This window comes from Salvia splendens, chromosome 7, assembly GCF_004379255.2.
Source record: "Salvia splendens isolate huo1 chromosome 7, SspV2, whole genome shotgun sequence".
Classification (NCBI taxonomy): domain Eukaryota; kingdom Viridiplantae; phylum Streptophyta; class Magnoliopsida; order Lamiales; family Lamiaceae; genus Salvia; species Salvia splendens.
In genome coordinates this window covers 5,831,942-5,847,521 of record NC_056038.1, presented here as the reverse complement: position 1 = coordinate 5,847,521, position 15,580 = coordinate 5,831,942, and the positions used below count along the sequence as shown (strand labels likewise).

General features: G+C 34.5%; 2 protein-coding genes across 4 annotated transcripts; both read left to right on the top strand.

The window, feature by feature from the left end:
• Positions 1–645: 645 nt before the first annotated feature.
• On the top strand, positions 646–6,176 carry LOC121741923 (transcription factor LHW-like). The gene is made up of 10 exons (XM_042134879.1): positions 646–1,381; positions 2,139–2,360; positions 2,439–2,520; positions 2,840–2,881; positions 2,971–3,030; positions 3,344–4,735; positions 4,848–4,949; positions 5,146–5,283; positions 5,400–5,525; positions 5,660–6,176. Exons 1-10 carry the CDS (start codon positions 1,287–1,289, stop codon positions 5,813–5,815), a joined length of 2,415 nt encoding a protein of 804 aa, XP_041990813.1. The 5' UTR covers positions 646–1,286; the 3' UTR covers positions 5,816–6,176.
• A 1,083-nt stretch (positions 6,177–7,259) lies between these two features.
• LOC121741924 (aluminum-activated malate transporter 2-like) lies at positions 7,260–9,429 on the top strand. Of its 3 annotated transcripts, XM_042134883.1 has the most exons (7): positions 7,260–7,350; positions 7,439–7,667; positions 7,751–7,891; positions 7,991–8,263; positions 8,353–8,450; positions 8,541–8,684; positions 8,829–9,429. In XM_042134883.1, exons 2-7 carry the CDS (start codon positions 7,622–7,624, stop codon positions 9,240–9,242), a joined length of 1,116 nt encoding a protein of 371 aa, XP_041990817.1. In that variant the 5' UTR covers positions 7,260–7,350; positions 7,439–7,621; the 3' UTR covers positions 9,243–9,429. The 3 variants fall into 3 exon arrangements, with proteins under 3 accessions (XP_041990817.1, XP_041990816.1, XP_041990814.1); XM_042134882.1 differs by lacking the exon at positions 7,260–7,350 and having other exon boundaries at positions 7,359–7,667; positions 8,838–9,429; XM_042134880.1 differs by lacking the exon at positions 7,260–7,350 and having other exon boundaries at positions 7,359–7,667.
• The last annotated feature ends 6,151 nt before the right edge of the window (positions 9,430–15,580 follow it).

The following is a 15,580-nucleotide window of genomic DNA, read 5'->3' as shown; positions in this document are numbered from 1 at the left end:
TTTTCATTTCTGATATTATAATACGGAAAATTGTCGATTCAATCATGAAAGTTTGTCTAATTTTGGTATGTCTAATTCAAAATCTAAAAAATAAATCACAAAGTTTGAAATTTTTGCAATTATTTCATCCACCATTGCTATTCGTACCACCGGCGACCTACTGCTAGGTTAGAGTGATCATACTCGAACAACACGACACTGATGTTGCTCCATTTCTCCATAACTATAAACCAAATAAAAAGATGTTTGAAACAAAAGTGATCCAAAATTTTGAGTGACTATAAACACCGTCATAATCATTCCTCAACAACATTCAAGAATGGAAATCCAAACCCCCTAACCCCAAACTGTTAATTCGCAGATCTTTATAAACTTATTTGAAAGCGGTGTTTATTGCATTTCATTTTTAAAATTAATTTGAATTTCTTTTTTTTTACTGTACTAATTTAATTCAAATGACAGTTATTGACTAAACCAATTCCAAGATTCTTTCTTGGTCCCCAAACAACACCCTCAAAATTATTGAGTAATATCAGAAAAAGCTGACACCCCCTCCACTTTTCTTATTACATGTACTAGTAGTATTAAATTTTGATTATTACAGTATTTAATTATAGAAGGGAAAAAGTAATTGCAATTTGGTGGTAAGAATCGATCTTGTCAAAGTGGCATAAATTGCAATTCCAGCCAAACGTAGCGACCTGTTTGAAGAAGCATATTTGCTGAGTCACCATCGACTCCTCTCCTCTGCATCTGTGCAAGAAAAAAAAGTAAAGCAAAAGCAGCAGCTGCAGAAGCATCATTCACACTTTCCTCCCACAAAAACAAGAATTCTCCCACCCCGACACCTCCCCCCACTTCTCCAACCTCCAGCATTCACATTTCAGCAATTCCCATATCGCAAGATTGCATTTTTTTTAGGATGGAGAAAGTTGTTGTCTTCAATTGCGAACTCAAAGCTTGTGGGATAGTGTAGACTTTCCCAAGTTTCAATCTTTTTTCAGCCCCGATTCTCTCTTTCCCTTCCTTCATTCCCTCTCTTTCTCTCTCCGAGGAATGGACTGCAGGAGCTTCTTGGTAGTTGAGAATTTGGATCCATTGAGGAAAAGGAGCGGCGGTTTGAGAGCAAAACAGGCAGGGCGCGGCTCTTGCAGAGGGAGTTAGGCTGCTGTGCTTTCACTTTTGGGGGAATAATCTTTTGCCATTCCTTCAAAACTGAATCTTTGGGTATATTACTACTATCTATTTCTACATTGAGAATATTCATATTCTGCTAAACAGCTACAATGGGCTACTTGTTCAAAGAGGCTTTAAAGACTCTTTGTGGCGTCAACCATTGGTCCTACGCTGTCTTTTGGAAGACTGGTTCCCAAAATCCCAAGTAAGTTTGCTCAACTTGAGATATTTATTCTTTCCTTTCTCTTGTGTGGATGTGTATGTTAAGTTCTGATGACAAAAAAGAGAGAAAAAAGTTAAGTTTTATAGCAGTACTCCTCAATCTTGTTACTTGGTTGCTGGGATTTTCCCAATTTTTCTTAATGATAGGATTTTAGTTGGATTTTCTGCATTTCTGGTACTGTTTAATGTGTACTTTTCTTAAGTTGTTGTTGGTTCTGCAATCTCACTCTTCCCGGAATTTTGAACCCCCATGAATTATTTCAACTTTTGTCTTCTTTACTTTTGTTGAACGCAACAGTATACTAGTACTAAGTTTTATCTTCAATTATTTGTTGGTATGTGACTAAAGATGCCAGATTTATTGGTTTAGAAGATTTGATTTGACATGATATAGATTTAAGGTTACGTTCTTTGTTTCTTTTCCCCTTTTGCTTTATCTCATTTCTTTGTTTTTTCTCTAGGTTTTGGAGTTTTCTGGTCTGTCCATTTTAATTTGTCCTAGAGAATCTTAGTGGTAGGATAATTTGTTTTAATCTGATGGAGCTTTTTCTAATACTATTATGATATCCGGTGCTTCATTTCTGATGTTGGCATTCTTGTTTGTATCTATATGTACTTAACTTATTGTCCAAAACTTTCCTGTATCCTAGATTGTGTTTCCTTTTTCTGAACTCTTGCACAACGTGTTCGGTTTGTATTCTAATTGCCTTGTTCGTAATGAGTTGAATTTGGTTTTGCAGTCTTTTAATATGGGAAGACTGTTATTATAAACCCACACCTTGTTATGGACGTCCCTGGATTTCTGGAAATGGGATTTCAAAAATTCCTTATCGAGATCACAATGCTTGTTCGGCTTCAAGTGAAACTTCGAATTTACAACATGGTGTACCAGTAGGGAACAGGGTACATTTGCTTGTTAACAAGATGATGGCAGACAATCATATTAATGTTGTAGGAGAAGGGTAAGAAGAATATAGCGCCTAATTGTGAGTAATTCTTTCCACATATAAGTCACTGATGTGATTTTTTTTCTTTCTTAGATTGGTTGGAAGAGTGGCATTTACTGGTAATCATCAGTGGATACTATCTGAAAACTATTATAGAGAAACCCATCCACCAGAGGTATGATGCTACATGCCCCTCTCTCTTCATACTTGACTGTCATCAATTATTGAAATGTGACAGTGAGCTATGTGTTGCCACATTTCTGTTTGTATTTTTAACCTTAACCAAATAAGCACGCAATTTAAACTGTCACAGTTGCAGTACTTCTTTCGTATAAAGCCAAACCTATGTGTATTTGTTAGCTGTTCAGTTTGGCTTGCTTATAAGCTCTTTCTAGTTGCCCTAGGTGCTTCAAAAGATAGTACTATTTGATTATTTATAGACTTCTCAGATGGAAACAGGGAGTAATCATTTTATCGTTTGTTTGGCCTTTTAGGTTCTGAAGGACGTTTGCCTACAGTTCTCAGCTGGCATGCAGGTTGAAAGATTTATATGTTTATGACTATCTTAGTGTAAATTAACCAGGATATTCTTATCTAACTAATTCCAATATATTCCCTTGATCAGACGGTTGCAGTCATTCCCATTCTTCCTCATGGTGTAGCTCAGTTTGGTTCATACTTGCCTGTAAGTCACTGTGCAGTTTTGTCGTTATTCACGTAGAACTATGGCAGCAAGGACATTGTTTAGTAGATAAAAAATTGGTGTATGCTTATCCTCTGTTTGGCTATTTCCAGTCGCTAATATTAACGTCTAGATACCTGAATAGAAGCAATATATGTTTTTGTAATGTTTCTTTTTTGTTATTTTCTTGTCTCGTTTACAGAATAGTTGCTGTTATCTGGAGCCAGTTGCTATTTTATCCCGCTTATGTAATGTGATGTTCTTAGGCTGTCTTGATGCCTTTTAATTGACAATGTGGTTGTATTTATTGTCTCAGATCGCTGAGGATATAGGATTCGTCAATGGTGTGATGTCATTAATTGCTGAGCTAGGAAGTGTACCTGGTGCCCTGCAATCTGCCAACAATGAATCAAGCGAACTTGCTCCAAAGGAATCGCCTCTTGAATCAAATATGATCGATGCGTCTTCTTTCTTTGCTCACAATTTAAACTACGCTGGCTGCTCAGCCCAGACTTCTGCATCCAATAGTCATATACCTTTTCACTTCGCGGGAGAAGTCCAAAATCAGATGCAGTCCAGTATTGCAGCTTTTCAAGCTTCAAACTCAAGCTCGTTTTACAACAAGCTGTATGAGTGCCATGAGGAAGGAAACATGTCAGCCTTTTCCTTTCCGAACCAATTTATGAATGGACTGGCTAAGGCTGAAGTCACCCCTTCAAATTCAATTGCACAGATGAACCAATATTCTCCTCTGAACGTCACAAGGTCCACCGAAGATTTATCATTCTGCAGTTCCTCTACTTTGTCCCATGCTGCCATACAATGCACGGAACCAAAAAAATTGTCAGACAATGTAAGTGAAGGCCATCTTGTCAAACCTGTTCTACCTGGCATTCAGGTCTCCGAAGTAAAAACAAATTCAGGTTTTGCTGGGGATGATGCAAAGCTGAACACTGAACGTCAGCGTGATCCAGTAAATAGGCCCAAATATGATGCATGCTTCAAACATCAATCTGGGGATGACTTGTTCGATATTTTGGGTGCTGAGTTTAAGGATAGATGGTTTGTTAGTGGCGGGAAAATTTTTTTGAGTGATCAAACAGCCACAACCACACATAACTCTGATACAAGTAGTCCTCCATCTAAAAATATTCTGGCTTATCCCAACATATATTCTTCTAGTCAAGGAAAGTCAGATAGTGGGGTCTTTGCTTTCCCTGGAATTCGCCATCTCTTGGATGCTGTGGTCTCTAAGGCTCATCCCTGCCTGAAGCAGAGCTTGGACGACGGTATTTCTTGTAGCATGAGTATGAATGATACAAGTGGCTTGTCGGCTTCGAAAGCTTTGCTTCCATGTGAGAGTATTGGTGTTTCTGATAATGTGGATGGAGATTTATTGGGCATGCCAAAATGTACAGCCAAGGCTGGCATAATTTGCTCTTCCTCACTGACAGGAGCGTCTTTGAAAGAAGATTCTGGAATCTATGGCCAGAGTGGTTCCGTTTATGACCCATGGAACGGAAGAGGTCATAATATAAGACAGAGTAACAGTGTCCCTACTGGATATTCTACAAAACCACATGAACCGAACAAAACAAATCGTAAGAGGCTTAAGCCAGGTGAGAATCCGAGACCAAGGCCCAAAGACCGTCAAATGATCCAGGATCGTGTAAAGGAGCTAAGGGAAATTGTGCCTAATGGAGTTAAGGTGATGCATAACTTGCCAATAATTTATACACACGCATTGATTTCATGTTGTGATAAAGCACTTCATCACTTTGATTATGGCACTTATATGCATATCTTTGTTATGTTAACAGTGTAGCATCGATGCACTTCTGGAACGTACTATCAAACATATGCTCTTCTTGCAAAGTGTCACAAAGCATGCAGACAAGCTCAAGCAAAATGCAGATTCAAAGGTGCAAAATGAACCTTTTCTTCGCCTACTGTGCAATATATGTGCAAATTGTAATGAGATAGAATTCAGAACTGCTGATGTTACGCCTTTGTATAGATTATTTCATAAATGTTGTCAAATATAATAGCTTCAATATGCGATTCATGACAGTCGAATAAACATGAAATCTCATTTTCGTCTTCTGTTGGGACTTTCAGATTATAAGCAAGGATGGTGGTTTAGTTTTGAAAGATAATCTTGGGGGAGCAACATGGGCATATGAAGTAGGATCGCAATCTATGGTGTGCCCTATCATCGTTGAGGATCTAAATCAGCCCCATCAAATGCTTGTGGAGGTAATACTCTTGATGCCTGCAAACAGATTGCAGCTGCCTGCCTTTCTTTTATATAAAACTTGCCACTCTATAAGCGAGTTTTCTTCTTTTCTCATTGTTTTCTGTATTTGTGGCAGATGCTCTGTGAAGAAAGAGGTTTGTTTCTGGATATAGCTGATGTTATTAGGGGAATGGGGTTAACCATTCTGAAGGGGCTCATGGACACTAGGAACGATAAGATCTGGGCACGCTTTGCTGTTGAGGTAATGCTTGTGAGGAATAAATATACCAATGGATTTTATCTATTAAAGTTATTTTGTGGAAAGAAGTCAAATCTTTGGTTCTCAATAGTTGGTCTTGTTTTGATCTTTTTACTTAATCATGCACTCTTCAACAGGCTAATAGGAATGTGACAAGGATGGAGATCTTTCTCTCTTTAGTTCGCCTCTTGGAGCAAAACACAAAAAGTGGCATCCCACAATCCAACAACGCAATGGTTCAAGAAGCTCGCGAAGTCAGCTCTGTTCCTGCTTCTGGTGGTTTGGTTTGCTAGGAATCAGTTAAGAGTGAGCAAATCCGAAGCTTGCCTTGACTATATATTTCCTTGGAAAATCAGTTGTGTGGTTTTGATGGCAGCTACGAGAGAAACGAAGGGTCCGAACCAGCTTAAGCCGAGTGTTATAGAATTATCTTCTGAACTGGTAAATAGTCATATGTTTTCTCCTGCTTTCTGCTCTTACCCTCTCTATATATATACGAATTTGGGTGGGATATAAATGTGGTAGATAAGGAAAATAGACCAAACTTGTTTGTTGTTGTATTATCTTGATGGAGGTGTTGTAATTAGGGAATAGTATATGTTTTCACAGTTTGGTTTTTTTAATGAATGTCAGATTTCTTGGCTTGGTTTCTGATATTGAGTTGTAAGAAGAGATACGTATATATGCGCGTATGACGGTACTGATTTGATGCTGCTACCGTATGTGAAGATAAGCAGTAGGTGGTCTTGGCATCAAATGTTACAAATCTGTACAATTTATATTCTCTTTCAAGGGTTCTAAGGTGATAAATTTTCATTTCAAGAACATATTCAATGGACTATAGTTTTAGCCTTTTTGGGCATGAGATATTGCAGCAGCTTAGCTCTGTGATCACTCCACCTCAAATCCACACGAAAAAGCCTGCACGCCATAGATCATGTCTGGGACAAGGATCTTTCCCCTTCGTCTCACATACATATACGCAACAAGAAAACGAGCCTCGGAAAACTTTGCAAGTTAGGGAACGTTTTTTTTTATATATAGCTTCTGATATTCTCTTTCAAGGGCTGAAACACAACTGCTCAGAAGAGAAAGTGGTGAAACCCTTTATTGCAAAGAACATATTCAATGCCATGTCCTATCAAGATATGCAATTTCATATCAAACGAAAAGCGCTCTGAACTTCAATCACCTCTGATTATACATCTCTTAAACCGTCGTTTAATTAGTTCGTCTGATATTTACCATGTGTCATATACTCATATGCAATGCTTCAGATGTTGAGAAATGGAAACAAGGCATATCCACTTGCTTATATTCGGGTACGAATATGCTATAAATGTATCTGATAAGGCCTAAATTTTGTGGCCGAATACAGTAAAACTCGTGCTGAGTTATCCATGATGTATGAACTTGATCAATTTGTATGGCTGGTGATATGTAAGGTTCATGGAATACACAGCAGATTTCGACTAACGTATGCATTCCAGTTCATAAAAACACTTCCACTGTGAAACTTGGGGTGAAACCATCATCACAAGATCCTTTGTGGCCCAAAAAAACTTACCATTCCTGGTAAAAATCTTGTACCATGCCAACTTGTGAAACCCCTTTTCTTTACATTTCACCTTTAGTTAGAGTCTTTGTTTGTGGATAACAGATAAAACAATCCCAACTTAGAACCCCACTTGATAACACACATTATGCTTCTTTCTACTTGCCTAGTTAATCTAAGGCATACACAATCGCTCTACGAAATAAATAGCATATATTCTTTGTGACAAAACTCTTCTTATATAAGTGCTTTATTCCCCAACTTGTCATTCATGTAAAAAACTAGTACTACTCTCTTGATAGCTTATGTGTTGATGGAGATTGAGACTCAGAGAGTTGGCTTTTTTGTGAGTGGGTTGCAGTGGCTCAAAGGCATCCCACTGAATGCAGGTGCAGCTGTGGTCGGGTTTGCTGAGCAAGCTAGGAAGATTGCTAGAGACGATCCGAGGAAGCTCATCCACTCACTCAAAGTTGGCCTTGCTCTGACCTTGGTCTCCTTGTTCTACTACTTCCAGCCCCTCTATAGCAGCTTCGGCGTCTCTGCAATGTGGGCCGTCATGACTGTTGTTGTTGTCTTCGAATTCTCCGTTGGTGCGTACTTAATTAATTAGTTGCTTATTAAAAAATAAAAAAAAATCCAGTCTTGGAATTTATTTTTTTTAAATTGTTTTTAGGCGCGACGCTTGGGAAAGGGGTGAATAGGGGGCTGGCAACGCTGGCGGCCGGTGCACTAGGGCTCGGGGCTCATCACTTGGCTACTGTGACGGGGAAAACGTGGGAGCCGATTTTGATAGGATTGTTTGTTTTTGTACAAGGTATAAATAAATGGATGAATAGTTGTAACTTATTTATACTAGAGTATTAGTGGCGGTTTGGTAGGGTAGATAACTCATGCGATTTGGTGATTGATGCAGCTGTGGCGTCGACATTCATACGATTTTTTCCTAGAGTGAAGGCAAGATATGATTATGGGGTGCTGATATTCATCTTGACATTCTGCCTGGTTTCGATATCCGGTTTGAGGACCGATGAAATAGTGGATTTAGCGCAAAAGAGATTCTCAACCATAGTCATCGGAGCAACCACTTGTGTCGTTATATCCATCCTCGTCTACCCCGTGTGGGCCGGGGAAGATCTCCACAATCTTGTTGCTAAAAACATGGACAAACTAGGCAATTTCTTGGAAGGTAGTGTAGCAACCTACCTACCTACTTATTGCATGAAATAACACAACCTTTATCTCAACCTTACAAATATCTCTCCGTTAAATCTGCAGCTTTTGGCGACGAGTGTTTCACAAGGCCGGAGGGTGTTAGGCCGGCTCTAGTCGGGTTGCAGGCTATTCTCGATTCAAAAAGCAGCGAAGAAACATTGGTATATATAAAATATATACTACATAACTATACAGGGTTCTGATCAATGCATAACTAAATCTTAACGCATAACTGGCGAAACTCTGTGTAGGCAAATTTTGCGAGATGGGAACCCGGGCATGGGAAGTTCATGTACCGGCATCCATGGAAGCAGTACTTGAAGATCGCAAGCTTAACGAGACACTGCGCCTATCGTGTCGAACCCCTCAACGCCTATCTTCAGTCTGAAACTCAAGTATGTACCAAAATTAGGTCAATTTTTTGTAACCCTAGCTAGCTAGGTTTTGGTTTGTTACTATTAAAACCCGATCGATAAATTAGTGATCCTGACTCTTCTATAAATTCACTGTTACAACAACATGAAGACTTATTTTGGTAGAATTTGCAGGCACCACAAGAAATCCAAGAAATAATATCAAGAATGAGCACAGAATCTGGGAAAGCGCTCAAGGAGCTTGCATGGACGGTGCAGACGATGACGAGGCCGGACTCCCACGAGTCGAACCTCAGGATCGCGTCTAAGAATCTGCATTCGCTGCTGAAATCAGATTTCTGGGAGGAGCAAACAGACATCTCGCTCGTGATACCGGTTGCTGCAGTCGCGTCTCTGCTCGGTGATATTGTTTCCTGCGTTGAAGCCATCGCGGAAGCCATTGATGAGCTCAGTTCGCTTGCGCGATTCAAACAACCGGAGAATAAAGATGAAAAAGCTACCTCGTGTTTTAGTGTTGTAGTTGATGATCAGGTTAAGCAAGAGTCTAAATCATCTGCTGTTGAGATTTTGGTTGTCTGATTTTTATTTAGTTTTAACTCATTTTTGGGGATTTTTTTTATTATTTTAGTGGTGAAAATTATACGATGTCAGTTTTCTTGATATGGTATTTTATGCTGAAGAGGGCAATATACCTAATGTCAAGAAGAATTTTCCATAAATGTTTGAATATTAATTAGAAAGTTTGGTGCTCCACCATTTTGATAAATTTCGAGAAATTTGATAAATGTTAGATCAAGTCCAATGTTTTGAAGATCGAGCCGAAATGCAGTCGGTACATATACTGCATCGAAATTACTATCATATTGGATACCATTTCAAAAATCAGTATTATGAGTACACTGAAATTTTTTGTTTGATGATAATTCATCTTATGTTATCCATCCATAAATATATAAAGCCACAGTTTTGGCTATTCACTTTTTTGCCGCCAAACTTAATTAAATGATACCCAAATCTTATTTTAGAATTTTAAGCATACCTAAAATATTATAATACATTCTTTTGGAGTTGTCATTTAAGATATATGTCAAATCGATACAAAGTAATTGTCCATACACTACATAGATTCATTACTGCCAATTTTACATATTGAGTAATAGAGATAATAGTATTACAGAAACATTTAGTTTCAATCTTCACCCATGTGCTTTGAATCAATATACTGTCAATCAACATGAACAATTTCACTTCAGGGGCTTGCATATGAAATAAGCCTATCAGAAATTTATTGAAGGCTGAAATGAATTTATTACTAAAATTTATTGAAGACTTACTAAAACTTTGCCTATAAATACCAGCTCTCATAAACGAGGGTGTGCATATTTTCGAAACAAGAAATCAACTTCTTTTCTCTCAATTTGTTGTAAAAAATTAATGGTTCATATTTTAGAAAACCATGAATCTGTTTTAGTTATTTTTTCTTTCAATGATGTTTATTTGCACTGATGTAAATGTAAATGAGATAAATAATTAGAAGAAGATTTACAGATTTAAGGAGAACAAGAAGAAGAGGAAGATGAAGAAGTGATCAAAAGTAGAGCAGACGAGATGAAAATTTTCAGATGTGGAAGAGGTAACTGTAAAAAATCTTTGCGGAAGAGGTCAAAAAGTTGAGAAGAATCTCAAAGAGAAATACACTAAACATTATAAACTCTGAAAGGGTAAAGAAAGATCATTTTCAAAGAAATAGAATTGAAATTATATATTTATAATAATCTCATTTCCACTACAATTCTATGAAAAGAAATTCATTACCAACGGGAAGAATGGCTAAAACAATTACCACCATGACAGGTTTTAGAATAAAATCCTCCATCATGCAAGGTAAGTTCAAAAACCAATAACCCTACAAGAATAAAAGATTATTTGGAAGAGAACAAGGATGAAACAAGACATTTTCAACAAGGATGAAACAAGAATTTTTAAAATTGAAAAACTATACAACTGTATATCTGAATGGAAATTAAATGACAATATAAAATTAAAAAACTTAACTTTGAACAAAGGGCAGAGCTATTGAGAATGACAAGATTTGTTTGCCCACTGCGAATGAAGTGTAAATCTTGGTATATACAGTTTAGTGACATGCACAAATAAATTGTTGATAAAAAAAACCGTAGAAACATAAAAATTATCAAAAAGACTATGAAAATCAAGAGAAATATGAAAAAAAAAATTCGGGTCTAATTCCTGCAAATTACAGCACAATTTATTGTGCAGGGCTTGATCGAAACTCCAAATAATAAAAGATTTGAGTTGAATGAAACAAAATCAATAGATATACATATCAAATTGTATATTTAAAAATTAATTTTATGATCGAGATGGCTCTATAGATCTACTTTTAATCGGCATTAGTTGTCAAGTTCCATAAAAATGCACTTTCTTTTGTAGATATTGATTCCAAATATATAAATACAGTAGAATACCAAATAGATGAAATACAATGAAATGAAAAATAATATCCTAATTAAACGAAAAACAATTCAATATATAAAAAGTAAGTAATTTATTTTTAGATCTATGTTTCTGGGCATTGTAATACGCCAAATTATATACTTTGGGCGTAGAGTTTGAAGGGTTACAAATTCGTTTTACAAAAGAAAGGGTTACAAATTCGTTTTACAAAAGACGAATGCAAAATTTAACCAAAAATGTGTAAAAATTGATAAGAACTTAATATATAAAACTGAAATAGAATGGAACGATTGAATATACAAATTGTATGAAGATGAGTGTGTGTGTATACGGCTTTGGAGAGGATTTGGGAGGCGCTTTTTCCTCATAACCCTAGAAAGAAATAAACTTGGTATATATACTTGCCACGGTTATGGGCTGGTTGGTGTTTCTAACAAAGCCGAAATAAGAGTAAATAACGAGGGGTAATTACATGTTTCATACAAAATGTTTTACCTTTGTTTGAATTTAGTACAAAAAGTATGAAGTTTACATATTTCATACAAAAAGTTACATTAGTGTTTTAAATTAATGCATTCTGTTAAGTCCCTACTAACACCGTTACTTCCAATTACATTATACATACAAAAAGTTTCATCAATGTTTCAAATTTATACAAAAAGTTTTAAATTAAAACTTTCCATTAATTATTTCAAACACATTTATTTTTATTACTCACAAAAATGAAAAACACATAGAAAAAAGTCACCACTCTTCACCATTAAATTAACGAATTGCATTTTATTGTCGAAGCTTTCTCATGTAACAATGGATAATACAACTAAAAAGATATTGAATTTTTTTTGTAAAAATTAAATATTGACTTATTGACTGTTTGAAGCTCAAATTAGTCATTTTGTAAAGATGAAATATGGACTTATTTTATACTGTGTTCTATAAAGAATACAATTAAAAAATAGAATATATTGAGGGACATGATTTTTTTAAACCACGATCAATTGCTGGAAGAATTAATATTGACTATTATTTTTTAGAGTAATTAATTGTATTAAATCTCTAATTATTCCTTTATTATGATGATAAATTGGAAAAATTATAAACTAACTGACAGTGTTTAAAATATTTAACGGAATGTATTAATTTAAAACACTAATGTAACTTTTTATATGAAATATGTAAACTTGATATTTTTGTACTAAATTGAAACAAAGGTAAAACATTTTGTATGAAACATGTAATTACCCCAAATAACGAAAGCCAATTTACTTATGTAGAGGTAAAAATTGTACTTTATCTTTTATATTGACGTTTTAGTGAAGAAAAATGAAGGTAGTGGACTTCTTTTATTTCTTTATTTCTCAATAAATTTAATATGAATATATTGATCCACACTACTTGAATGAAATTACATGGTTTCATGAAGTACTTATCATTTCTAACTAATCTACACTAAATTTTGATTAAACAATACGAGTACTATTAATTAAAATTAAGTCTACAAAAATACATTTTAGTCCACATAAAGTATTACTTTTACACGATTAACTATCTCAATTTAAATATCAAATTTATTTCATCTATAAAAATATTTTATTTGCAGTAATAAAATAGAAAAAATCATTTGGGAAAATATTTTTTGATTTTTTATTTTTATATCATTTTATGGCTCATAAATATAGAATGTACAATTTGCAATTAGTTTTTAATACATTAATGTATATCATACTTGAATATTTCAATGATAATTTTTTACTTTTTTTATAACAAAAGTAATTATTTTATTAGTTGTAATTTTAAGTATATACTGAAAGCTACAGATAATAAACATATGCTAAAATGTTTACTTATCGCAATTTTTATTGTAAATATTATTAAACCATTACACTTATGTATATCAGAAATAACTAATATTTAAAAAATATGGATTTTAATAAGGTGTTAGTATATGAATGAGATATGTCTTATTCTAATTAACATATTTACTAAAATGAAAACATAATTATTTCTACGTTATAGTATGTTTTACTTTATTCCTTATCTACTCTACTCACAAAATAAAAATATAAAATACTATGCCGAATTGGAAATGTTTCACTTAGAGTGAGAAGGGAGAAGTACATTTTTTTAAAGCGTACATAAGATATAAGTTTTTATTTCTGTTGAATTAATTATAATTTATAGAATGATTCATTAAGTGAAAATCATATGTCCCGTGCATAGCACCGGTATTAATACTAGTTAGTTGTAAAAGACTAGATGCATGTCTTTAATTTTAAACAATTTTATTGCATTTGACAAACAAATTGGGCCTTGGCAGGTCCAAGATATGTCTATTCATCAAGGTTCGGTCCTATTTCATTTTCATGCAAATAAACAATAGATTTGGTAATTCATTTATTGGTACACCCAACATACTTTTTTTTCTTCTCAGAATAATATTTGGGCGTGCCATATATTAATATCATATATCCGCACGAGAACACATCATGATGTCTATGAAAGTATGAATATTTGATCTTGTTTTCCATTTCATTCGAATATATAGCAATCAATTCAACCTCATTTGCAACTTAAACTTATCTTTCCAACGTCTATTTTTATACAAAAGAAATGCTCAAGCCGAAGAAAGATGCAGCGAGCGCTTGGACCTAGATTTAGACGAGACATCGAAACTCAAAATAGGTAGAAGGCTTTTTTGAACATATATATTGCTTAATTGCAATCATGTGTTGTTAATTTCGTCATCACATGTGTAACGGTTAAATAATTAAGTTAATTAGAAGTTGGCACGTGATTTAGGATTTTCACAGTTCAATTTACACATTATGCACGTCCAATGATAATATGGAAGGACTATTTAAATAACAAGCTTAAAAAGTTTTCAGTTAGTCTTGTTGAATCTTGATTTTAAATTTAGTACAGGAAATTAAGATTTACAAAAAACTAGCATCCAATTAATCAAGAACTATTACTTCCTTACATAATAAAAAAAAACTATCACTTCCTTACATTATGGCGTCTTAGTTTTCTATGGTTAATTCTGTTGGTGAAAACTTGACTAAAATTAATGAATCGATCATTTTCTTCTGTTATATCGTACCGTGGCATCTTTTTGCTTCCTAATTATTAACAAAATAAACATTGTTTGGGAAATCATCATTGAGAAATCGATCATGACACTATTATTATATGATTGATGTGGTTAATGATTTGATTCCCTAATTAATTAGTGGGGTCTTGAAGGTCTGGAATGAGCTACACATTTCTAATTTTCTATGCAACTTGAATTTTGTTTGGTTTCTAATTACCATAAAGTAAATGGTCATCATGGGAAATTAGGGGGTGCTTTTTTGGCCTTTCAAAACTAATCAAGAATAGTTATATAGTAATAGCATCATTAAATTAGTGAATAAGATTGCTTCCTTTAATCAGATTGTGAGTTCCAGTTACGGTAGTGTAAACAATTCCTTAACTCATAACTAAGACATAATTATTGACCTTACACGAATTATCAAAACAATATTGAATTGTTATTATAAAAATAATAGTAGTATTATCCAGATGGAAAAATAAACGATTTAATTATGCAACTAATTAAAACTAACTATACTTTCTAACCCCTATAAGTATATCAAAACATTAAATTTCATATAACACTCTTGACTTAAATTATTTTTAATAAAATTTAAATATTAAATTAAAAATAATTTTATAAGAAATCAAACATTATGGAGAAGTCCGTATATACTAATTGCATATATTTACATAAATGAATATTATACTGATATCATCGTCATCACTACGTAATATCATCATTACTACCACGTAATATCATTAATATTCGTATAAAATATCTTTGTAATTCTAATTATGTATCATTATTCCTGTCACACAATATCGCCACTATTTATAGTAGTACTATAAAATATCACTGTAAGGTTTGTAAAATTAAGAGTATCCACTTTAAGGTGAAAACTTCAATAGCCCTGTCATCTTTTGTCCACAGTCCCAGTTTTTTTATCTGTGCAAAAAAAAGGTTTCCGCCATTATAGGCGGATACTTCCAATAACCCTAATTTTTTTTCGTTTATTTTAATTCAATTATAATTAAAATTATCGGACTATACGTAATTAGAAAAAAAAACGACTATAAGTGAAGAAATTAAAATTAAACACTACATTTTCGTCCTATTTAAGTACTGAAAAAATTATACAACGAAATATTAATCTATTGACCATCACGATGGTGTTCACATTGCGCCGCCACCTCCCCTACGTGCCCAAACTTCTTCAATCAAATCGGTCTGGAGTGCGGTATGTGTTGTGCTCCTGCGCATATCAGTGAAACGTTGGATCAAATATTCATTGCTCCGTGGTACGCCCATCTGGATCGGCGCGGAGGCAACACCGCCATTAGACGCTGGTGCGCTCCGCTATGGT